General features: G+C 39.8%; 1 protein-coding gene across 4 annotated transcripts in view; it reads right to left on the bottom strand.

Moving 5' to 3' along the window:
• The window catches only part of LOC138951748 (TOG array regulator of axonemal microtubules protein 1-like), a 98,385-nt gene that overhangs the window by 36,000 nt on the left and 34,958 nt on the right, over positions 1 to 27,427 (bottom strand). For all 4 annotated transcript variants that reach the window (XM_070323303.1, XM_070323302.1, XM_070323305.1 and 1 more), the window contains 4 exons: positions 24,447 to 24,554; positions 12,159 to 12,227; positions 3,852 to 3,890; positions 370 to 542 (listed from right to left, as the gene is read on the bottom strand). In XM_070323303.1, the coding sequence (XP_070179404.1) occupies positions 370 to 542; positions 3,852 to 3,890; positions 12,159 to 12,227; positions 24,447 to 24,554 (389 nt within the window). The remainder of the gene's footprint in view (positions 1 to 369; positions 543 to 3,851; positions 3,891 to 12,158; positions 12,228 to 24,446; positions 24,555 to 27,427) is intronic.

Genomic DNA, 27,427 nt, shown 5'->3' with positions numbered 1-27,427 from the left:
TAAAGTATTCTTATTCTTATTCTTATTCTTATGATAGACACAGGAGAGTTACAAAGGAAAAAAAATACTTATTGAGTATCACACACATATTTATGTCAATTAAGGCAATGGTTTTTTGAGGCCATGGATTAATCAGAGTGTGAATACCTGAACCTGGGATATAAACTTTAAATTAACTTAACTGTACAAATAAATACACAAATCTAAGCGATAACAATGGATTATAATTGTACAGAAAATGGCACAAGAAAAAACACTGTTTCACACCTATATCATACCATAATACCTGACCTCCAAAACCTCTGCGGAACTTCTGCCCTGAATTTCAGACCACAAAAAGTACATTCAACAGTGAGGGAAATTCTTTACCCTGCTGTGGTTGCTGCTGGTGGAGATGGAATAGGCACTGTCTGTGTCGTCGTCATGATGGTTAGCACTGCGGTCCGACGACAGGGCAATGGGCGGCACCTTGGCGCTGCTTCTGTGAGTTGTCGCCCCTCTCGCTATCGTCGCCTTGAGGGGGATAGGCGACTCATCCTCGTCTGCAAGGTGACCAGGGCAAACAGTCAGTACCATACTGTGGAGAATAACTCTGAGTATCTCTGTATAAGTCCAGTCTGACTAATATAGTGAGACACGTACCTGTGTGTGTGTGTGTGTGTCACTTATGCTAGTGCGTGCGCAATAATGGTCCTGCATGAGAAAGACCTTATAATTATATGCATTATTTCAACTAAATTTCACTGTTCTTTCTATCAATTCACACTCCCTTATTCAATCACTTGTGATTTCAGTATTTATTCCCACTCCCTCGTATCATCTTCGCATGTTGAAAATATTCCCTGCCTCTCCTCATTTTCCAAGGAAAATGTTAGGACCGAAAAAAACAACTTCAGTAAGAAAATAAACAAGCAAGAAACACCACCAGATAATGTAATATTTCTCAACAATTCTGATACTACCCGTACTGCTACCTGTCAGACTCAATCACTTCAAACAGAAGTCACCCAAGCGGGCGGTTTGTGTGAAACGCTTCAATGAACATTCTGACGTGCGACTTTTAAGTGAAGGGTCTATTAGAGGGCTATAATTGCAAGATTGTCAATACAATTGGTAACGGCACTGGGTAATTTCTACTAGGCATAAACAAGTCTCCAACAGATGTTGTCTTGCATGGATATCAGGCTTCACACAGTGCACATGACCTTTAGAACAACCCGGACCTTACCCTTCTTTTCAAGATTACTGTCTGTTTTTTTGCGCACTTACTCCAGCTACTTTCACTGTTCACTGGGTATGAAAAGCAGAGTTCCAGCAAATCTGATGCAGTGAGAGATAAATGAGCCTAGAGCACGTCACACTAGCACTTGACTGGCCTTCTATATATATATATATAGATAAGGGAGTGGAGAATAACAAGGGTTAACTTAGCTTGTCCTTGCAGTATTTATGTTCCAGAGTAAGTACTTACACAACAAATGCCACAAATTGAATCAATGGTACTCAAGGCTGTATAATTTAGAAGAGCAAACAGTGGGAACACAGCCATCAAGAAACAGGAGTCACCACACATGGGTGTTACAATTAGAAGACCGGTAATAATATGTCTGGCAATAAAACATCTTGGCAAGGCCACACAAAAAAAAGTTGTATGTTTCTGGTAACATGGCTAAAATAAAAGGGGGTAGGTAGGTAGGGATTTTTTTGGTCAGGGTAGAAAATAACTATACAGTGATGCAAAGAGACTGGACTTACTATACAAAGAGAAAGACAACACATTACAGAACAGATGAGACCAAAGGGATGCGGGGTTATCCCCCTTGTGTCGTCTGCCGTCTGTTACTTTCGTTTTGACATTTTTTTCTTTCTTTTTATATTTAGTCAAGTTTTGACTAAATATTTTAACATCGAGGGGGAATCGAAACGAGGGTCGTGGTGTATGTGCGTGTGTCTGTCTGTGCGTGTCTGTGTGTGTGTGTGTAGAGCGATTCAGACTAAACTACTGGACCGATCTTTATGAAATTTGACATGAGAGTTCCTGGGTATGAAATCCCCGAACGTTTTTTTCATATTTTTGATAAATGTCTTTGATGACGTCATATCCGGCTTTTCGTGAAAGTTGAGGCGGCACTGTCACGCCCTCATTTTTCAACCAAATTGGTTGAAATTTTGGTCAAGTAATCTTCGACGAAGCCCGGACTTCGGTATTGCATTTCAGCTTGGTGGCTTAAAAACTAATTAATGACTTTGGTCATTAAAAATCGGAAAATTGTAAAAACAATAAAAAATTTATAAAACGATCTAAATTTACGTTCATCTTATTCTCCATCATGTTCTGATTCCAAAAACATATAAATATGTTATATTTGGATTAAAGACAAGCTCTGAAAATTAAATATATAAAAATTATTATCAAAATTAATTTGTCGGAATCAATTTAAAAACACTTTCATCTTATTCCTTGTCGGTTCCTGATTCCAAAAACATATAGATATGATATGTTTGGATTAAAAACACGCTCAGAAAGTTAAAACAAAGAGAGGTACAGAAAAGCGTGCTATCCTTCTTAGCGCAACTACTACCCCGCTCTTCTTGTCAATTTCACTGCCTTTGCCATGAGCGGTCGACTGACGATGCTACGAGTATACGGTCTTGCTGAAAAATGGCATTGCGTTCAGTTTCATTCTGTGAGTTCGACAGCTACTTGACTAAATATTGTATTTTCGCCTTACGCGACTTGTTTTTTTTTCCAAATGCAATTAAAAAAAGTCTAGGGTCGGCGGGAAAAAACTAGGTAGGGTCGGGTGACCAAAAACATACAACTTTTTTTGTTGGCCTAAGGTACATTTATTGTATTATCTATCTTGCTGATTCTTGTGGATCTAGGTGATCTCAAGGACCCAGGTTTCATGAATGACAAGATAATGGCTAATCAGTGAGGTCAAACTGCTGTCAAGGTTTTCTGTAACTAAGTGTAATAATTACATGATCTTACAACCTGTAATTACCAAACAGGGTGAGTACTGTACCATCTTATCAACAGGTCATAGCAATGTTAAACTCTAGAGGATACTGGAGTTGCCGCACTCATTATAATTTCTTTCAGTACAAAATGTAGAACTACAATCTACGTGTGGACAGCTATAATGATCCTGAAAACTTCTTCACTTGACTTGACAAATAACACAGACACATTAACGATGTTAATGAGGGTAATTACTATACTGGAAATGACTGAGGGTACAGAGGGTACAGAGAGAGAGAGAGAGAGAGAGAGAGAGAGAGAGAGAGAGAGAGAGAGAGAGAGAGAGAGAGAGAGAGAGAGAGAGAGAGAGGGAGGGAGAGGGAGACAGAGACAAAGAGAGAAAATGCAACGATACGTCATTAGCTCAGCAAAACAATGATCACTGAGCCAAATCTTCATGATTTTGACACAAATAAACAATAATTCAGAGAGAGAGAGAGAGAGAGAGAGAGAGAGAGAGAGAGAGAGAGAGAGAGAGAGAGAGAGAGAGAGAGAGAGAGAGAGAGAGAGAGAGAGAGAGAGAGAGAGAGACAGAGACAGAGAGAGAGAGAGAGAGAGAGAGAGAGAGAGAGACTGGAGAGAGAGATGATGATGATGGAACTTTATTTTTCAAGGATAGAGGTTTAAGGCGACGCCTTTTCTTACAACCGGTCCTTACTTCTAATACAAATGTCTAATAAATGATAAACAAGTAAAGCAACATGACAAATAAACAAATTGTTTATCTAGAGAGAGAGAGAGAGACAGAGAGAGAGACAGAGACAGAGACAGAGACAGAAACAATTAGAGAATTTAAGTGACAGGGAGAGTTGTGCACTGCAGTTACCTTGCTTGTTAGGATCATCGATAGGTTTAGCTGCATCAGCTGCGTGGAGGGAAGAAAACCAAAACGTGTTCATTAGCCACACACACATGTTAGTAGGTCAAACATGAGAATTTAGAAAATGAATGCCTAACACAGCCAAATGCTCCCAGCTACTTCAATCACAACAACCTTTTACTCTACTGACCAGTAACATGCACCTGCATGCATCTGTGCATGGTCAGTGTGCTTGCTTGCTTTAGTGTTTCAAAATTCAACTCAACTCAACTCTCAACTCAAATTTTATTGGCTTCAATTTTCACATAGAAGAATTTGTCTTGCGCTTGGGATTAAGACATAGGCAGAAAGTAAGAGTATAACATATAAAAACAGCATTCATATCACATTTCATGTATCACACACAGTAATCACTAGTATAGGCCTAGGCCTACAGATATCACTTTGTCCCTGTATCACACATGCAAATAGATAGTATCACATTTTCCACGTATCACACACAATATATACATTACATAACATACAGCAAGTTTCCATCTCCCGCGCCCCCCCCCCCCCCCCCTCCCACACATACATATCCTCGCAGTCACAACAACCTCTTACTCTACCGACCTAACATGCACCTGCATGCATCAGTGCATGGTCAGTGTGCTTGCTTGCTTTTAGTGTTTCAAAATTAAATTACAGAACGGAAGTCTTGGGACAAATTAACCTCTCTTTAAAGTCACTGTTTTTATTCCCATTTTGTGTTAGCTTCTTAATCTTATACCATGTTTTCAATATTTCCTCTTTTGCCTTTTGAGTGCACCTGAGTGTGGGGGTGGGGGTGGGAGGGGGGGGGGGCATTATACCTGAACCACTTTGAGTATTAAGTTATAAACTCTCACAGGCACAGGTAGTTTAATACAGCATTATTATACTCCTCAAGGTATAAGCTAAACAATGTTTAAAAAATACTTCGACCATGGTTTTAAACTGGAGGGCATTGGGCAATCCCTGAACCACTGCGAGCTAGTTATAAACTTGCACAGACACAGTTTACAGCATTATTATACTCCTCAAGGTGCCAAAGCTCGTTGAAAAATGCTTGCGCGATAAGTTTTAACACAGATTTATTTCAGCCTTGTTACACTCCCCGAACAAGCAGCCAGGCATGCAGACATATTAGTCTTGAATGTATTTTATTTGCCTGGCTGTCCTTCGACACAGTGGATACAAATCCATTCAATTGACCATTCTTCTCCATACAATTTTCTACAAAGGACTGCACTTGATATGCAAGTGTACATTCCTTAAGCCGACACGCAATTTATTTGCAAAGTATTCATGTCAGCCGCATGAAATACTGTAAAAGACATGAGAAATGAATCACCAGGTGAATGGAACAAACATTTCAGATACATTGTAAGAATAGCATTTCAGTATTGTCTACCACAAAGAATACTGTAGTGAGCAACAAAATGACAGCTTAAAAGAACTCTTCATGCATGCAGCTTTGCTCTAAATTCTTAAGTAACTTGATTCTGTGTGTGATACGATAATTGAGACAAATGAGTCTTCACCCACACTTCTCTGTTGACATTTTAAATCCTACAGTTGAGTATAGAATCTTATTTAAATAAGGTTTCAAAAAAAGAAATGAGGTACAGGAAGTAGCAGTCTGGAAAATACTTCAACACTAACTGCACTGACTTTATTATACTGAAAATACTTCAACACAAACTGCACTGACTTTATTATACTGAAAATACTTCAACACAAACTGCACTGACTTTATTATACTGAAAATACTTCAACACAAACTGCACTCACTTTATTATACTGAAAATACTTCAACACAAACTGCACTCACTTTATTATACTGAAAATACTTCAACACAAACTGCACTGACTTTATTATACTGAAAATACTTCAACACAAACTGCACTGACTTTATTATACTGAAAATACTTCAACACAAACTGCACTGACTTTATTATACTGAAAATACTTCAACACAAACTGCACTCACTTTATTATACTGAAAATACTTCAACACAAACTGCACTGACTTTATTATACTGAAAATACTTCAACACAAACTGCACCCACTTTATTATTCTGAAAATACTTTAACACAAACTGCACTCACTTTATTATACTGAAAGTACTTCAACACAAACTGCACTCACTTTATTATACTGAAAAGCTCAGCTGCTTGCATGGTATATCCCTGCAGATATGAGTCATCTAAACACTGACTTTATTATACTGAAAAACTCTAGCTTCCATGGTATATCCCTGCAGATATGAGTCATCTAAACACTGACTTTATTATACTGAAAAGCTCAGCTAGCTTGCATGGTATATCCCTGCAGATATGAGTCATCTAAACACTGACTTTATTATACTGAAAAGCTCAGCTGGCTTGCATGGTATATCCCTGCAGATATGAGTCATCTAAACACTGACTTTATTATACTGAAAAGCTCAGCTAGCTTGCATGGTATATCCCTGCAGATATGAGTCATCTAAACACTGACTTTATGATACTGAAAAGCTCAGCTAGCTTGCATGGTATATCCCTGCAGATATGAGTCATCTAAACACTGACTTTATTATACTGAAAAGCTCAGCTAGCTTGCATGGTATATCCCTGCAGATATGAGTCATCTAAACACTGACTTTATTATACTGAAAAGCTCAGCTAGCTTGCATGGTATATCCCTGCAGATATGAGTCAAGACTGAACACTAACTCAGTAACTGTCCTGTGATGTCAAGCTCTACATTTCCTGGGAATAGGACAGCAAATAAAATCCACAGTTTATTACAACACACAGGCTTCATTCAACTACTATGGGAACACCTAAACGCTCTTGTTAAGTGTCTACATTCCTGTGCCTCTGCATGCATACCTGATGTACAACTTTAAGTCCAACTTATCCTCAGTATACTTCTCCAACCCAAGTCTCTGCATTACTTATCTAAGTACACTGTAATTGCCCGAGACTTGGAAACTATGGACCATTTTGTTTGGTGATGTATTTCTTTAACAGATTTCTTGCTTGTTTTTTAATCGGTTCAAACCTACCATTTTCTCTTTTAGCTTTGGTGGAATTAAACAAACAAACCCTTCAAGCTCAAGCTTATATGATTCATAAAGCAGGAAAAGTGTTGGACAGCAATAGATGCCAACCACTTGAGGCAGAACTAACCCAGGAAGACAAAACAAAGGACAACCCAAGCAGAAACACTGGTGGAACAGAGGTGAAGTACCTGCTCTGGTTTGCTCGAAGGTCATTCACAGTACTTTGGATTTAATCCAAGTTTATGCACCATAGTCTAGGGCAAAGCAATGAGTTTAAATGTGCCCAGTGTTTCTACAGGAACTTCAGATATTGTGACTAGCACGGAGTCAGCTTGCCAGTTATCTAAGGGTAAGAATATATATGCTGAGTCAGAAGGACTTAATTGCAGACTAACCTGACCTTCAATGCTTCATTCATTCTTTTAAGGCCAAATAAAAACCGTTTATAATTCACAGATATCAGATACCTTTAGTCTTCTACTTTCTTTTTGATTTGATGGGCTCAACAGACAGACCCGTACGAAATGAACATATATGGCCATATAAGAGACATATAAAGAAACCTGTAAGTTTCTTATAAGAAACATATAGTTTCATATATATGACAAGTAAAAAGCTGTGTATGTCAGTTATAGGAATAGGTTTCTTATAATATGGAAAAAGACCCCAATTCATATATGAATCATATATGAATCATGTATGAGAACCTGCACTTCCCGAAACCTATAGTTTTCTTATGTTTCTTATATGAATCAGAACTAATTAGTTTCTGCATAATGAATTTAGGACTTGGAAAATGTTTGGATCATGCTGAATCAGGTATCGCGTGTGAGACAGCACGTTTCAAGCCATACAATTTAATGTCCTGCAATTATTTCCATGTCACATAAAGTTGACTTTCTTTGCAGAGAGAAATCTGAACCAAACACATTACCTCTAGGGTTTGACAGAGGGAATGACTGTTCTTATCTTTTAAATTCTTCTGCATCCAGCTAAACTAATCAAATAACTGAGTTTTCTCACTGTGTTGAGACTGAAATATCATGCAGTGTCATGAGCATATTTGCAGGCACAAAAGACTCAAGATACTCTGGCTACACACAACCTTCTCCCCAGAAGGCACTCCCTACTCAATCATTAGAACCTCTGCCTAAATATTTGTAACTGCTTTCAGTCTCAGATAAGAAAGCACCGGGCAAAGTCCATGACTTCCCCGTCCGAACAAAACATGTAAATTATGAATAAGATCATTTTGATTTAACTGCTGAACTTTCTGGAGATTATCAACAGAAGAGGAATCCCTGATCCAAATTTTAAAATAGGAGAAACCAACTTTGCGAACCGACAACATAGAGAGACTTTAAGCCCCCCCATCCCTCCGCTATATAATATAGGGACAGTGTATAACTATAAAAAGATAAAATATTCATGAAACATACTAGCAGCTCTCTCTATACATAATCCAGTAAACAACTCATTGTCTACACAGCCGGGGAAGGCAGCTATTATGCTCAGTCATTTACCCAGCACATTTATGACAGCCATGCAGTCAATAATACAAGCTAATGCACAGACGGGCAATTAACTGCCTACACAACTACAAGAGGGAGCAAACATGGGGCAGCACCTGCACGTGAATAGGGCAATCAGGAAAGCAAATGGATGGCAAATCATGGAGAATCATCAGAATAAACCCATCTAACACCCGCAGGGAGAGAAAGAGAGAAAGATATATGTGGAACCCCCAATTAAAGACTTCCTCCTTTTTAAGACCCTCCTTTCTCAGATGTTTTGACAAATTGTTCATTATAGCCTCTGTACATTTCCCTTCATTTTATGACACCCTCCCTCTTAGTCTTAAAATTTTATTTTCTTGGATTTGTGAAAGTCTTAAAAGGGTAGTTTCACTGTAGATAACCCACTGGCCGAGGCTTTTCCTGCATCAAATCTTCCCTGTTTATGGGCCTGTATTGTACTTCAACCCAAAGCTTTATCTCCTTCTACCATTCTACGCCCAGCAAATCCTTACTGTCTGCAAGCCAAACCATGGGTCTTATCAATGTAGGAAGTGTCAGGTGAGTTGAGGGATTAAAAAGGTATGACAAAAATCGAGCTGTCGTTTTGTTGTGGAACTTCTTGTTTCAACCAGCACCTTGGTTAAACACTTCTCTTATATAGATAGATTTCTTGTCTTGTGTGTCATTATCCATGAGGAGCGCAGTATAGATATAATATTTCACCGAATCTAACTCAGTAACTGCAACCCCAGATCAAACCTGATGACCAACAGCGCAGTGAAGTATTACACAAACCAAACAAGCTTCAGGTACACATTCACACCACAGATATTATAAAGCATCAGCACAGCTTTTATCCAGTGTATTCAGTGGGCAACTACTCATTTTGCAAACAACATCCAGGAAAACCTCATTGTTACGGTGTCTCCTGAGACCCTGAGTTCAAAAGACCTAACCACAGATTCCACATGCAAAATGGAATTTACTGTCTCTTTGTTTGTGTTAGCAACCGCGAACCTCTCACAGTAAAATGTCAGTCTGTGTGGTTCCCATGGCTGCTTGGAGCACAGTGCATTAAATTAATTGCATCTGATGATCATGCTGGGTACAGACAATATGGCCTATCAAAGCAGAAAACCAATTGAGCATGAAACAGTGCCACTTTTTACAGCACCACATAGCTTCAAAAATACTCTTTGCTCCAGAAGGAACGATTCGAGAGTAAGACATAATGGTACCAAATTTGAGTCATCAGCGCAGAGAAACATTTTTTTTAACAGTTGAATTATTGGGGATGTATTGATCATTCTCAGTCCTCAGTCAATTATAACCAAAAGTAGTTCATGACACAACCTTCTCATTCAACCTCCCACTGTTTTGTTATTTTTCATTTTATCAGTAATTGAAAAGCAATAATCCCACCTGAGATGTACATATGATTTTCACAGATTTCCAGTTGCAGACCCGCTTAAACAAGAGGGGATTTGTGATGTCAAGTGCAATAAACTGCCACTTCAAAGTCATAAAAATTAAGCCAAATAAAAGCACTCAACACAGCCGTAACATTATCATTTTAACACTTATTCAACAGACTCAATTTCTAAGATTTTTATGGCAAGGAATCAGTTACCCTCATTGAAATAAATTTTGAGTTGACAAAAACAAAAGTTCTATTTTTTTCTTTCTTTATTTGGTTTTGTTTGTTCCTTTATTTCCTTTTAATGTGTTCACATTACCATTAAAGCATGAACTCAACCTGTGTTCAAGTCACTATCACTGGTTTAACGTTTACAAAAGAGCTCCCCAAAATGTGCACATTAACATACTTTTCACAAAGAAAACCCTTGCAATTGCGTGTCTTCCTTTGAATCAGACTATTATTTCCTTGTGTATTGTTAAGCATCCATCCTATTATAACCAACACCTCAAATAGTGGCAACAAATTTCTCTTGTCAACACAAAAATAAAGACTAACAATTCAGGGCACATCCACATTAAATACAGGTCTTTCAACGAAGTACTGGGAATGACTTTCCTTTTAGACCACATTGAAGACTGAATGATGTATGTAATTGGGTGTTTGAATAATCAGACGGAATAGCTAGCCCACTTTGGGATTCAGTGCACACTTCACACATACCACCCAAGCAGTTGTATACAAAGTAAATTAATGGCTCAGTAGTTTAAGACCTTCCATTCAACTGAAAATGTCCCTTCTCTTCACACTCTCTACATCTACCCTCATTTTCAGATTCCATATCTCTTTTAAAATCAAGACTGAGAGAGAGAAACTGAATGAGAGGAGGAGTGAAGGGGGGGAGGCGGAGGGGCAAGAGGTCAAATAGTTATGAGGAAGACAAAGACAGAAAGAGTGAGGAAGATGTACCGGGTTAGGCCTAAAAAAAAAATAGGTGTGGTTACGGTAACCCGACCTACCCTATTTTTAGGGGCCGACCCTATAACTTTTTATTACATTTGTCAAAAAAAAAAACCCACACACACAAGAAAAAAGTGCAGAAAACGCAATGAAAGCGAAAGCGCCCGAGTCGCACACTTATTTCCCTGTCGAGTAGGTGTAATTTGTACACATTAGAAAAAAAAGTTTAAAAAAAAAAGTGATTGCCTACAATATTTTTTTGGCTATGTTACCGTAACCACACCTATTTTTTGGGGGGGCCTTATCGACTACACACGGAAGACATTGTGGGGCCGTGCGGACCCATGCTTCTCAAAAAAGGAAAAATGTGCATACCCTTCCATAGACCCATATGCTTTCCAAAGAAGCAACAACGTGCATCCCCTTCCGTAGACTCCATGGTTAAATTTCCGCAAGAAGTAATTAAATTAAATTATTAATTTAATTATTACCGTGCGGACTAAAGCTTCTCAAAAATGGAAAAAGGTGAATACCCTTCTGTAGACGTCGTAGGGCCGTGTGGGCCCACATTGTCATGTATTAATTTCGCTCCACGTGACTTGCTTATTAACTCAAAAATTAAACAGATCGTAGAAAATGATGTTAAGAGCCAATACCTGAAGGTTTGTGGTTTCTCTCCCTAGTTTTTATGTAAGTTCCTTCAGTTTGAGAAACATGCCACGATGTCTTCCGTGTGTAGTCTAAATTTGACATTTGTTTTTTAATTACTTCTCGCTGAAATTTAATGATCTTTTAGGGCATGAGCTTTTTATGTGTCTCAGGCATTCTCAAAAGCTCATAAAAAAATTCCAACTGGTTTAAGAGATATTGGCAATTAAACACCCTAATTCTGGGTCCACACGGACCCACGACGACCGGCGAAGGTTAACCTTTGCCGGTGGTCGTGGGTCTGTGTGGACCCAGAAGGGTGTTTAATTGCAAATATCTCTTAAACTAGTTGGAAACTTTTAATGAGCTTTATAAAATGCCTCAGGCACCTAAAAAGCTCTTATGTCCTAAAATTTCAGTGAGAAGTAATAAAAAAAAAAGGTCAAATTTAGACTACAATCATCGTGGGGCCATGCGAACCCATGTTTCTCAAAGAAGGAAAAGCGTGCATCTTTGAGAAGCATGGGTCTGCTTGGCCCCACGATGTCTTCCGTGTGTAGTCGATAACCCGGACTGGCGAAGATTAACACAAAAGTATGCAACAACGACAGGAGCTGATCACAGGCCACACCCAGTGGAATCAAGCAAAACAAGAAAAAGTGCAGGGTAAAAGAAAAAGAAAGAGAACGCGAAGAACTTACCTGATATGGGGTCGAGTACTGTTCGGGGAGTTCTCTGATCTGACCTGACGTACCCATTTTCTTTAGTATCTGAAACAAAATCAAATACATGTACGGGCGGGGATGTAGCTCAGTCAGTAGCGCGTTGGATTTGTATCCAGTTGGCCGCTGTCAGCGCGAGTTCATCCCCAGTCGTTCGGCGAGAGATTTATTTCTCAGAGTCAACTTTGTGTGCAGACTCTCCTCGGTGTCCGAACACCCCCGTGTGTACACGCAAGCACAAGACCAAGTGCGCACGAAAAAGATCCTGTAATCCATGTCAGAGTTCGGTGGGTTATAGAAACACGAAAATACCCAGCATGCTTCCTCCGAAAACGGCGTATGGCTGCCTAAATGGCGGGATAAAAAACGGTCATACACGTAAAATTCCACTCGTGCAAAAAACACGAGTGTACGTGGGAGTTTCAGCTCATGAACGCAGAAGAAGAAGAAAAAAATACATGTACAGTACTACATTTACGCGGACAAAATGAAGGAAAATTAACTATGTTTTATAAAACTTATGATCCAGCACACACAACAGCTATATATATATACACTTCCCACAGCTTCTTCTTGTTCAAATAATAGCAGCAAGAAATCCACTCAAAGTTAAAGAAAACATTAAATTAAAAGAAAAATTCATACATGATGCAAAATTGCAGGCTAGGTTACTTATACAAGTAAACCCTCACACACATCACCAAAGAATGAAAAAAGAAGCGACAGAGAGTCCATTTAGTATGAAAATAATATGTTAAAAGCAAAATGCAAAACAAGGCCAGAAATGTTTGCACAGTGTCTTGTCGTTTGTCACCTAATGGTGCTCATAACTCTTGAAGGCAGGTATGCATGCAATATGATACTGACAGGGTTAAAGCCCAAACATCACACAAATGATCAGATTGCTGTTTGTCAACTTCTTTATCATCTCAATTACAAGTCAGTTCTGTTTGTCAACTTCTTTATCTTTTCAAGAATCTTTCTTGACACTTCAAGACCTCTGGCTTTCTGGGAGTGTGTGTGTGTGTGGGGGGGGGGGGGGGGGGGTTGTATTTAGTAGGGCTACCTGTTAAAGAGAAAGAAAAAACTCAGTTTGTTTTTTACTTCTGATCAAGTTATTGTGACTTAACGCCCGTACGAAACGTTCTTATAAGAAATTGGACCCAATTTCATATAAGATTCTTATAAGAGTCTTGTATGACAATTTCATATATGTGGCTTATAGGTATTTTAAATGCAAATGAGGTAAATTCTTATAAGAAACTTATATGAATCATATATGAACCTATAACCTGAGCTCATATAGGTCTCTTATATGAATCTTATATTCTCTTATAAGAAAGCTATAGGTCTCTTATATGAAATGTTCATATATGAGACTTATAAGAATCTTATATGAAACCTACATCTCCCTTATAGGATTCTTATATGTCTCATATATGATATTTATATGTCTCATACTAGACACACGACCTTGACCTACATTTGTTTTTACCAGGGAAATAACACCTGCTTAACCCAATTTAACTGTCTTGACTTTGAATTATAATGAATCCAACTGCAAAATACCTTTTGGTTCAGTATATATACATATCTTTACTGAAGTTGTGTTTATTTTGAGGGCAAAAACAGATCTCTAAATCACTGGTCACAAGAAGAGGAGTAAGACATGCATTGTCCTCTTCAAATCCAATACTTTGAAACTTGAAATTATGAACAAGAAACAACAAACAAGTTACAGCCACAAATAATTGTCTTGAATATGCACAGCTGTCACAGTTTCTTGTTGCTTGAACCAAAGTAGTGCTGGTAAACATGATTTGATCACCTGATGCAGAACCAGAACTGTAAAGTAAAACAAATACTGGAGGGAAATTCTGGATTTTGAATAAAAACACAAACCTGTCAGTGTCAAGCTGTTGGGTTGGTTGGGCTGCCACAGCCACCCACAAACATCAGCATGACATAAACATTCTCTTCACATATTCATACATCAAGTCCAATTATTTCTGTAAGAACTTTGCACTGATTTTCTGCTAAACATCCTCACAGAGCTGCTGTCACAAAGATGGCCGTTCAGTCAGGGGGAGATAATGCTCAAGGCAAACCATCCACTTCCTGTTCATATATGAAACATATATGAAAGCCAGTATTGCCAGTAATTCAGCATTGTCCAATATTTTTTCTAAGTCCTGAATTCTCCTATGCAGAAACTAAGTGATGATTCATATAAGAGTCATATAAGATTCATATAAGAAACATATAAGAGAACTATAGGTTTCTGGAAGTGCAGGTTCTCATATATGATTCATATATGATTCTTATATGAATTGGGGTCTTTTTCATATAAGAGACTTATAAGAAACCTATTCCTACAACTGACATACATAGCTTTTTACTTGTCATATATGAAACTTATATGTTTCTTATAAGAAACTTATAGGTTTCTTATATGTCTCTTATATGTTCATATATGTTCATTTCGTACGGGCGGTAACCACACCTAGAATGTTATTGAAAGCTATTTCTACATGCAGTCCACTCCCTGGATTATAAATTGCCAGTACCTTCTTCTTCTTCTTCTGCGTTCGTGGGCTGCAACTCCCACGTACACTCGTGTTTTTTGCACGAGTGGATTTTTTCGTGTATGACCGTTTTTACCCCACCATTTAGGCAGCCATACGCCGCTTTCAGAGGAAGCATGCTGGGTATTTTCGTGTTTCTATAACCCACCGAACTCTGACATGGATTACAGGATCTTTTCCGTGCGCACTTGGTCTTGTGCTTGCGTGTACACACGAAGGGGGATAAGGCACTAGCAGGTCTGCACATAAGTTGACCTGGGAGATCGGAAAAATCTCCACCTTAACCCACCAGGCGCGGCCGGGATTCGAACCCACGACCTTCCGCTTTGGAGGCCGGCGTCTTACCACCAAGCCATTGCGCCCGTCAATTTAGTTCTTGGTAATTGCCTGTACCAAGAACTAAAGCTCTGAGACCTCAGGTTTACACACTAAAAATTCAAAAACCAATTCATGAGACAATTAAAAAAAACTGTTCCTCATTATACACAGAGAGTACATCAGCAGTAAACACTATGCACTTATCTGTTCATGCTTTCTAAACAATTCCTTTTTGAACAACAGCAACAAAATGCCAGAAACGCACATCTTACAACAGGGACTGAATACTTGGAAGAGCAATGTCCCATTCTACAGCCAACAGATCCCAACAACCACCACAGTCACCACTCTGACTGAACCCATAGGAATCAACCTTGCACTGGCTTCAGCGTGTCAATTAATAACAATATTTCATTAACACTTTTCCACTTCTCTCTCATTCTGCACATCTATGTGAGGCAGGGATGCGGCTGACTAATGGTGAGGGCATTTGTCTGAGTCTGAGGAGACCACATTTTTTCAAAAGAGCTCTTTGTTACCAGGGAAACGAGACAACACAGTGGTGAACTGACATTAGGCAAGCCCATTGACTCTGAAACAGAAGAGGCTGATTTTTTTCTGGCAGTGGCAGCTAAGCTTCAATCAGGTAATGACACTGAAGACTTATATCTACATATAAGAGGCCTCCTTGGAGGCTTCAACAAACCAGAGAAAATGCCAGAATGAAGAGTCAGCTAAATTCGGACCTTCTGTGTCTAGTTTGTCTCATCTTTGCATTACATTTCCTTTTTCTCCACACATATCTAGGCAGAAATCAAACAAAACACATTCACAAAAGAGCAGTAACCTACTCTTAAAATTTCTGGAGCTATAGTTACTTCAAAAAGACACATTTCCCATTCACTTAGGAGGAAGAGGGAGAGGCAAAGAAAAAGCAAGATGATGGGGTGAGAGGGATGTGGGGTGATTGGGGTAGGGGGCTGCAGAAGATGTTCCAGCAGTAAATAAGAAGTTAAAAGTTGCAAGAAGTTTCACTATTTATTTCCTCGTGATGTAGAATAAAAAACAAACAAGCAAGGTTTGCAATAGGAACGTTTAATTGCGACAAAACAATACGATACTGTTACTGATCTTCGACCAAGCAGTCTTTTAAGTGGACAGACGAACACTTATAATAGTCAGAAAATAAACTTGTCTAGAAGCTCGTTCAGAAGAGTCACAAGTGGCTCAGACTGAGACAATGATCAATGACTGAGAGAATGAGACAATGAATTTTGGAACGTTGCCAGTCTACTTCTTTTTAGATTCCTCAAGAAGTAATTAACAAGGTATGTCACTGCAGAAAAGTGTCATAGCTTCAATACCTCTGTGATTTAAATGAACACAAAATAATACAGTGGAACCTCTCTCTAGCGACCTTGAAAATGTTGACAAAAATCGGTCCTTATGGAGGGGGGTCCTTACAGAGGGAGGGGGCGGGGCCACAAAGAAAGTCACCTCAGATTTTCTTAAAAAAAGAAAACAGAGAAGTTTGAGTTGCTGACGACCGTTTCCTCAAGCAAACTGCTTCGATTTCATGTTTGACATTGTCGATGGTGTCCACCAGTTCTGGTGCATGTTTCAATGCAAAAAGAGTTAGTTTCTGAGCAAGCATTTCTTTAAAGCAGTCCCTGCAATGATGAAGGCCCTCCGAGAAAGAGAGTGAAAAATCGGCCACCGTTCTCAGCATCGCGTATCTGTGTGTAAACTCTTTCATTGACAAGATACTCTTGTTTCCCTGCAGCCTTGACCAGTGAGTCGGTTACCTAATCTGTGAACCCTTCAGTTGTGTTGCTTTGTCAAAAGTTAGACACATTCAACTAGTTTTGCTCTGATAGTGAACAGTGCAGCTGGCCTCAATTAGCCGGTGACACCTCTCTGGCCACAGCACCAAACAGTGCATGGCTGGGGGGAGAGAGAGAGAGAGAGAGAGAGAGAGAGAGAAGGGGGGGGGGTAGCTGGCTAAACTCAGTGGGGTGTCCGGTGTCACTGAAGTCAGCAGGAAGAGCACTGGAGAGAAATAGAGAGGTGTACTCTTCCAAACAATTTCCAAGGATCAGTTGTCAGGGCTTAGGGTAGTCAGTGAGGGAGAGTGAGAGCGGTTTGTGTACAGTCCGACTGAAGAGTGAAAAGTCACTGCCACAAGATCGGCATGCAGTCAATAAAGCCAGACAAGAAGAATGATTATGACATGCGGCTCTATCTGCTGGTTTTTTATTCAAACTGGTTTTCAACTCTTATTCTCATAAAGCATCTGCACACCTGCCTCTGCCTCTGTGCTGTGTTTGTGTGGCTGCTTTCGTATGATATCAGTGCGTTCACTTCTTGTGTGACATATCGTTTTTTGTTTAAAATGTATGAATCTGGTGTATACAAGTCAAAATTTTTGCTTTCTGTCCATGGTGTTCTAAATGAGTTAGGCTTTAGTGATTTTTGGCACAATCAAACTATCGATAATGTAACGGATGGTGGTTATTTTAATACTTTCAAAGCACTGATGAAAAATAGGCTACAAGACCAATTTGTCCAAACCTGGCATTCAGAAATAAATAACAATGAGTTTTATTATAATTATAGAATGTATAAAGAGAATTTTGAGTTTGAAAAGTACTTGTCCATCCTGCCGGTTAATTTAGCAAACGCTGTTTTAAAATTTAGAACACTGAATCATAAATTGCCTATACAAAAAGGTAGGACTCTTAGTATTCCCAGACAAGACAGAATCTGTCACAAATGTTCATCAGGTGACCTTGGGGACGAGTTCCATTATATTTTTGTATGTCCTTTTTTTACCAATTATAGAAAACAGTTGTTACGGTGCTATTATTATGCCCGCCCCAATTCAGTTAAATTCAGAGAGCTTTTTTCCACTACAAAAAAGAGTTTATTGCTAAAACTCGCAAAGTTCATGACACTTGTCATGGACTGTTTGAGAAGCGAGTAAAATTTAATTCTCTTTTAGCTTTATACTCCGTTATCTGTTTTGTGTTGTTTGTAATAGTTTTTTTGTCCTTATGTTAACTCACCCATAACCCCCCCCCCCCCCTCCCCCTTCCCCCCATTTCCCATAGTAAAGAAATGTATGTAATTACTTTGTGTGTTTTATTATTATTATTATTATTTAAGTTATTGAGACATCCCAGTGCACTAAGGGATTTATAGAGCAAATCGAGAAAATTCATTATTGAACGAAGCGCATAGCGCTGAGTTCAATAATTATTTTCGAGATTTGCTCTATAAATCCCTTAGTGCACTGGGATTGTTTCAATAACGATATTGTCAGTACCGCCATAGAAAAAAGAAGATTCCAAGCGCACATTTTGCAACGCGCATTTGAATAGGCATAACTGTGTGGTCAGGTCGTGTACAGTAAAGATCTACTTTTGTGTGGGGCGTCTCAAGTGTGTCGTGCTTTCGTCACACGCATTTTAATTTCTGTTGGTAAATTCCAGTGTAGCGTTAATCTGAACAGTGATGATCTTTCAGAGAGACCTCATTTGAACTCGGAGAAAGGGCTGTGCTCTTCATTATTTGCGATTCGAAACCTCCAGTCGAGCTTCGACGGATTGACTGTGCGGAGTGACTCCCCTTGAATTGACTCGAAGCCGCGGGACTCGACGGTTCGCACATTTTCAAAACAAATGTGGCATATTTTCGTGTTGTATCTTCATTCATCGGGGAGTCTGATACTAAATATGAACGGTAAGAATGCTCTGAACATTACACGTATTATATCCCCATCGTTTTTTCGTTCACATTTGCCCAACATGTTAATTTGCTGAGCGGGGTTTATGTCGTCTGCTAGGGCAATCAAACCACTGCATGCAGTCTGCACTGACTGAGTCTGCACGCACGAGGCACGCTGGTAATAAGTCTTATAATGGTAAGAACGTTCTGAACCCTACACGTTTTCGATTACGATTGTTCTTGCCTTGAAATAATAATTCGGAAACCATTCATTTACTGAACTGATGCAGTCGTATTTCAGTGTAGTCAGTGCGGCTACGTATGACAGAGTCGATCGAGTCAGTCTTCCAAACTGGTCTAGCTGGTACGTTATCGGAATAACACTTGTGTTTTCTGCTAGCGGGTGGGAATTTTATATTAACTCATCATTTGGTAATGTGGATGATAGGCTACATGCCACTAACACGATGAGAAAAATCTATGCAAGTCGGCGAGAATTAGATGAAACCCAGCGGCTTCTATTTTTAGATCAGTGGCAGCCCCACTGTGGCACAGGCACATGCAATCTGTCAGAAAAAAAACCACTTCTGCTTTAATTGAGAAGTAGGGAATTTATGGTCATTTGGTATTGTGGAGAATATAAGCTACATGTCAGTAATTAATTCTGAGGATGAGAGCACAGTCTTGCTTAGGTAAAGGGCGTAAGAATACGCTCTGTGGAAAAGTTAGCGCACTCCAAGAGTGCGCTAACAGTTTTAGCGCATCGCCATTAGCCAATCAACTGGTTCACATCAGTCATGTGACACCAGTACTTACTGACAATTATTATTATTATTATTATTATTATTATTATTATTATTATTATTTATTATTATTATTGTTGAATTGTTTCTTGTATTGTTTTTGCTCTCCCTCACCCCTCAACTCCCTTTTCTGTACATAGTCTGATTTCTTTTTGTTTTAGTTCCTTTTATTTGGTGTTGAATGAAATGTGTTTTATTGTGTTTTTTAATTTTCCATGTACCCTCACGGGGTTTTATCGGAATAAAACTTGACTTGACTTGACTTGTCACCACTTCCCCACCTTTTTCAGAATGTTTTCTTGGAGTTGGATAATTCTTTGAATTTGCGATTTTCCAACATCAAGACTTTTTGCAATCAACATTCACTCGATTTTCGAGAGTTAAATATTTTCTTTTCTTTGTAGACGCCATGTCGATCTCCACTGCTCTTCTGTCCAAAGACTGTCTATTCTGACTGAATTGAACGGTGTGTGTTGGTCACGTGAGTTTGTTTTCTCGATGATTGGTTTGTGATGTTTACTCAGCCCACCCAACCATCACACCTCTCAGCGGTTAATTAGTGCCTTTGCTTACGCAAGACGGTTATAACTGGTTATAACCGGTGTGTCAGTGATGCGTTACGCTGACTGAGTCTTGGCTTTGTCTGACAAAGTCGTTACACAAGCTGTTAGGTCGGTCCTTAGACGTTAGAGCGGGGTGGTCGCTACACTGGTGACAACTATATAAGGAAACACATCGGTTAAAAAAAAAAGGGTCGTTGTGGCGGGGTAGTCCTTAGAGAGGGGGGTCGTTGTGAGGGGTTCCACTGTAATAATAATAATAATAAATGAGAATTTATATAGCGGAACATCATAACTTTACAATTATGCTCTTTGCGCTTGACACATTTAAAATTAAAACACAGTTATACAGTGGTCGCCGCTTAATAAAGCCACTTCTGGACCGACGAAAAATGGCTTTAATAAGCGGCGGATTTATTAACCGGCAGTCCAGGAATACGTCATTTTCGAAAGAAAAAAAAATCTTCTCTTTTGTTTACGTCACTCAGTCACTTTCTTTCGTCATTTACACTTGTTTGAATCTAAACAAAACTTCACGAAGGATGTTTAACTTTTGTTTTAATTATGTACATGTACGTGTACTTTGATCATTTGCTGAAACCATCTGAGAAGACCCTCCTCAACTTCTTTTTCTTCACCAAACCGCTGTCGTTTTCTTATTGGAGAATCTTTTTCGGCGCTTTCGTGATTTTTCTGAGAAAACTGGCTTTAATAAGCGGCGGGTTGGGTTTATTAACCGGCTTTTTCTAATACATAAGATATAGTGATAAATCCGGACCGTCTGAAATCGGTTTTTATAAGCGGCTGGCTCTATTAACCGCGGTTTTATTAAGCGGCGTATACTGTACAAGCATTTACATCTACATTCATAGTCAGCAACACTTAATTAAAAGCATACACCATCAAACATACATTACAACAGATTATTCCACTAACTAAGTAATAAAAACAAGAATAAAATAGGTAGTGAAAACAAGGAAATACCAGCTGAATACCCTTAATCAAACAGAACATGTTATCAACAATACTGAAAACAGCCCTAGATGTTTATATACATTATCACATTATCACTAAAACAACAAATAGTCACTACATGTAGCCTACTGATGGACTGAGAAAACAAAATCAGGGGTTGTATTTCTTGAAGAGGTGCGTTTTAAGTGCTCGTTTGAATGCTTGGGGTGACTGAGAGTGGCGGATGTGCAAGGGGAGAGAATTCCATTGTGTGGGTGCGCAGAAAGTATAAGTGCGTTGTCCGTATGTTTTGGTTTTGGTGTGTGGAATGATGAGGATGCGACAGTCAGAAGAGGCACGGAGTTGTCTTGCTGGAGAATAGCTGACAATCATGTCCAACTTTACAGACGTCTAAGTTGTTTTGGGGCTGGTTGAACATTTATTTAACAATCAACATGAAGGAAGTAATTATACATGTATAATACCCCTCTGAACAAACCAAACCTCTGATTACTGTGAATTACCAAGATACAGAAGAAAATGAAGAAGGAAGTACATCATATGAAGAAAAAGAAGAGAGAGAGAGAGAGAGAGAGAGAGAGAGAGAGAGAGAGAGAGAGAGAGAGAGAGAGAGAGAGACAGACAGAGACACAGAGAGAGAGAGAGAGAGAGAGAGAGAGAGAGAGAGAGAGAGAGAGAGAGAGAGAGAGAGAGAGAGAGAGAGAGAGAGAGAGACAGAGAGAGAGAGAGAGAGAGAGAGAGAGAGAGAAATAGTGTTGGTGTGTATATATATATGTGAGTGTTAATTCGCCTGTCTGTCTAAGTCAGCGCGCACATACGCCCATGGTAACTCAAAGTGCACAGTCTGTAGAATAGTCTAATGCTTATGAGTGAAAGCCCCAAACACCAAGTGACACTTATTAGTTGTCAGTCTTATACCTGCTCTAGAGCAGCCCAGACCCATCAGACAGAGAATGGTCATCACATGGTCCAAAACAAAGTCCCTCAGTATCCACTGCATTCAAGGTAACTCATGGACATAATGGCAGCCCTCTCCACCTTTCCTTTCTTGTCACGGAGAGCACAGAATTTCACGAAACTGAAGTACTATAATCCTTTCAACGGGTCCGAAGAGAATCCTTTGAAGCAGTCATGAACTTATACACAGGGGGAGTTCCTTTACTGCCAAAGTTATAAACTGACTAAACTCCCACTAAAACCACACAACAGGAGAGAGGTTTTGAGTATAGCCCTTGACGAACACGTTGGGTGTTACACACTTATGCCCTGAACCATTAATTTTGACGATTACAAGAATTCTGAAGTACAGAATAAAACAGTAAAGCCTCTTTTTACGACTTTTTATTTTCACACGATAGTAAGTAAATCACTTGGTTATGTCAGACTTTCTTACAGCTTAGCCTAAGTTATACTGCAATGACGAAAAGCAACTTTGCGCAACAAAGCCTTGTTCCAACTGATGAAGACGGATAAAGCTCTACCGCGTTCCAGAGCCCACAGCAACAAGATAATCCTCAATTCTGAACTCCAAGTGATAGGGGGATGGAGAGCGCACAGTGTTTTAAAACACATATTGATCAGTGAGCGTCACGCCAGCAGCAGCAGCAGCGGCACAGCAGCGGTAACAGGCGATCAACACTTGGCTGCCCATGCTGCATGGCTCACCTATCACATGACTGACACAACCCAATCAATACAGTCTTGATCAGACAACGGCTCCAGCCTTGTTCTCTTGAAAGAGGGACAGCTAGCTACATCAGGGTCGTTACCTGAAGCCTGCTGGGATCCTGGCACCACCAGAGGGGTCTGTTCTCTTGACACACTTTTCCCTTAACCCTTCTGATTGGACACCCACACTTTTCCTTTTAAGAAACTTTAAAGACTTATTCAACGACTGTCCCTCCTGAAAGTGAAAGGCCAAACTCTTTAGTCACTGGCCTTGTCCTCAGAGACTCAGGTAAACATTCTGTGCATGCAATGCCACTTGGCTCCGTTTGAACAAGGTCTGGCTGAACAAATGGACCTGTCACCCCCAGTACAGCTGACACCACTATCCACCCTGACAACCCCACCACAATCAAAACAACCAAAACACACCCAGGAGCCTAACTGCAATTCCTCCCTCTGACACTATATGGACAGCTGCAGTGAGCAGACATATCATATTCCTCTCTGAATAAACACAGTTCCTTGTTGCACTCAAAAGCCCCCCCTTTCAGAACTAAAATAAGTGTAATGATATTGACCTAGCACTGGTTTCATTCATGCAACAATAAAACTTTCGCGACCTCCAGTTAATACACATCTTTCTGCTTTTCTCACACCTAACAAGCTATAATTCATTTTAATCAGATATCAGATTAATATGGAATAAATGATGTGCGTGCGTGCACGTGTGTGTGACTAGAACAGGCAATGACTGCGCATTTTCTCTAATATTTATATCTTGTATCCATGACTCTGATCGCATGACAAAGACTTTACATTCACCAATAAATTACAAAACTTAATTGCCAGCGTTATAAAACGAGTCTTGGCAAATGTATTTCAACACAAAACCTGTTTGCAAAATCAAGACACCCGTATTTAGAAAATGAAAATGACAATAGCGACGTCGTTACATCCCCGCAGAAAGCTACATAGTAACTCTTCCTGCAAGGACAACAAAACATTGGGACAAAACAGCAACGAGCAAGAACAACACAAGACTCCGCACAAAGCGTGACGTAGATAGGAAGCCCTCCACACTAGTGACAAGCCTGGGGCCACGCGCACAGTAAGACAGACAGTCAGGGGTTTAGAACAAAAGCGGGCCTGTCTAGTAGTCTAGATTGCAGGCAACGGTGCGGCAGGGAGATGCATGATTAATGATCAGGTAAATTGGAAGCATTTGAGCCTGTGACAATCAATGGCAGCTTTTTCCCCCCTTTTCCTTTTTCTGTGGAGTGTCAATGACATGGTACAACTGGGAAGGAGTGAAGTACTAGTGTAGTTCTAGGAAAGGAAAATACAACCTGTACAACTACGCGTACATGTTTGATGTATCACTAATGTCACAGTAAAGACAGAAAATGCTTAGAAGTTTTATCAGAAAGGAGAAGACACACACATTTTTAAAAATCTTTCTCTGAGGTATTCTTGTTTGATAGTGAGAACCGATTGGCATCAGGGTCCAACTTAATATATTCGAGAAAAATTGAGAACCTGTCCAACCAGACCACAAGAAAAGTTCCCTATCAAATACACACATTGGGACATCGTTGAATCCAGCATGAGGGCAAGAAAATACAATCAAGTTACCTCTGGCAAAGTCATGCAAGTCAACGGTTCCATTGAATGAATTTGTGCGGGATCCAGCTGCTAGTTGTCGTTGTCGTTTCTGTGTGTAGATCTTACTATAGGAGCCTCCTGCAAGAATCAACAAGGGGAAGAAATGAAGTAATCCACGCACACAAAAAGTGAGAAGTCCTGTCAAAATAAATGACGAAGAAGCAAATTGGAGAAGCAACATAATTTTTTTTAGCAACATTCCACACACAAAATGTAATTACGAAAAAAAAGTTCTCTTTATCAAGTGAATTTGTACAAAAGCTGTAGACTACTGGGCCACACCAGTGTTACTTTTTATGGAACAAATACATAACTTTGAATAGTGCTTGTATTGTAAATTATGCACAACAAATATTTTAGGAGTAAGAAATTAAACTTGAAGTTTACATGCACAGGCCAGTCACCTCCCTTAGGGATTTTGAATACTTTAAATGGGGGGCACCAAACTTTTCATGTGCTGATATATTGGCTGCCACTTAAACTTTACCTTAATGGGCATTGTTTATGTGGAAAGCAGGCACAGATTATGGTTACCTGTTTATGTTCACTGCGCTAAGCTTAGGTAATCTGATGTTTTTGTTTGTTAAAATTTGTCAAATAATTACAAGTAAATTAGTCTGTCAGTGTCATTGAAAACGTGCCCTGATGCAAGCAAGAGGGAGGTGGGGGGGGGGGGGGATGTTTCAATACTTTCATTGGTTGGCTACATGACCCGTTAGTTAGTTTTTGGTTATGCATACATGTATTTGTTTTGTTTTTGTTGCATCACTGCTGTGTTAGTATTCATGAAATATGCAGCAACTTTCAATGAGCTGCAGGTATCAATTAGAACATTAACAAATTATAGCATTTGTTGCGTTATTATGTTACTAACATGCGTAAATGTCAATCATGAAGTTAAATGCTGCCCAATTAGTGTTTAATGTGCTTGAAATAGGGAATGTTAATCTTAATTTTATTTTAAATCAAGACCTCAACAAAAATTAGAATGTATACTGTGAGATTACTTTTTTATCTTATCATTTTACTGTGTCTTCAGAGAAATTATTGGTTAAAAATATATTACATGCAGCAAACAATCAATGTTAATTTGTCTACAAGTTGACACATAATGACTTGCGTCAAACACAGCAAGAAGCTCACTTTCAGGATTCTGTAGCTTTGGAACTGAAAAGAAGAAATATTTTCAAACTCAACATACGGCTCTATTAGTTCCTCATGGGTAAAAATTCTGAATATGACATTAAATAATACACACATCATAAACTATTTGCATGAATTTGTATACCATTTTATACTCTTGCCCCACTAATGTACTTGTTATATTGGAATAATTGCACCTAAGATCTGAGCCCTCAACACAGTGTGATTACTTTTCTGTTTCCTTTCATACAGTAACATCAAATGTAAGGCTTCTTTTTAAGCCTACTGTCTATATGATACTTACCGAGACAGTACTATTCTTGCACATTATCTATTATAGGCCGAAAAAATTGGACAAAACGCTGAGTGGGTACAATTATCTCCCATAACCATGCGCCACCGTGGATCCCAAGCACTGTCCGAGTGCTTCCCCCTTACAGGATGTAGGTGGCGCGTCCTCTTTCTTTATGAGCTGCAGACCCTCAAAAAGCCCATAACATATCAAGAGGGGAGGCGGGAGGGAAACTCTAATAGTACTGTCTCGGTAAGTATCATATAGACAGTAGGCTTAAAAAGAAGCCTTACAGTCAATATAACACTTACCTCGACAGTACTATTCTTGCACAGAATACCAGAGTGGTGTGAGGGTGATATGTAGAGTATTAAACTCCTTAATCAAAATCACTTAAATCCAAGGATTAAGATACCCAGGCAATTTTCGAACAGTACTACCGTAAAAGAAAATATACCCAAGAAACATACCTTAGACTGACGTGACCATGCTAGCAACCACTGCTGTGTGGTGAACTCAATGTCAAAGTCCAGGCCACTCAAAGCTTGAATACCACTGAGTCTACGGCAAGTGGCTAAAGCGATGAGGAACAATTAGTCTTAAAAATCAGCAACTTGATACTGATGCCTGCCAGGGGTTCAAACTCATTGCTACGCAGGAGTTTGAGGACCAGAAAGACATCCCCCTTGGGAAATGAAACCAGAGGTTTAGACACCGCTGCATTGCTAATACCCGAAAGGACATTAGCGATGAGGGAGGACCTGATCAAGTGTTCAGTTCTGCGACCAGTAGCGGCCGCAATCGTGGAAGCGATGGCAGATCTGTATCCAAGAAGAGTCTTAGAAGAAAGACTCTTCTTTTGATACACTTCCACCAGGAAGTTGGCCAAGTCCTGTGTTGAGGGATAAAGCGGCTTTATCCCCTTGGACAAGGCGAAGGTGGCCCAAGCTCTCCAGCGTAAGTCGTAGAGCTGATTAGTTGATCGCCTCTTAGCGTTCAAGGAAAACTCTACTGAACTCTTGTGCAATCCTAGTGCAAGCAGTTTGGAGCGCACAAGAGCCATGCGGTCAAGCACAGACTCTCTGGACGTGGATGAGGGAGGCATGATCGAGGCTGGAGCAGACCTCCCCCGTCCAGATCCAGAGGTAGAGGGTCTACGTGGGTGAGACCGCGAAGATCTGGAAACCACGGAGCTGTTGGCCAGTAAGGCGCGACCAAAATCAGTCTTGGTCGTTCCTGCAGATATTTTGCCAGCACCCTCGGAATCAGAGATGTCGGGGGATAGGCGTAAGCATCGAGGAGCCTCCACAAGAGAGTGAATGCGTCCAAGTGGAACGCATTCATGTCTCGAAAGGGGCTGACGTACCTGGGAAGCCGAGCGCTGAATCGAGTTACGAACAGATCGATCAGAGGACGGTCCCACCTTGCCCACAGACGCTGTAGAACGTTGTGAGCGATGGTCCATTCTGTGGAGAGAACCTGATCGCCCCGACTGAGAATGTCGGCCAGGGCGTTC

This window comes from Littorina saxatilis, linkage group LG17, assembly GCF_037325665.1.
Source record: "Littorina saxatilis isolate snail1 linkage group LG17, US_GU_Lsax_2.0, whole genome shotgun sequence".
NCBI classification, from domain to species: domain Eukaryota; kingdom Metazoa; phylum Mollusca; class Gastropoda; order Littorinimorpha; family Littorinidae; genus Littorina; species Littorina saxatilis.
This window is presented reverse-complemented; position numbering and strand designations above follow the sequence as displayed.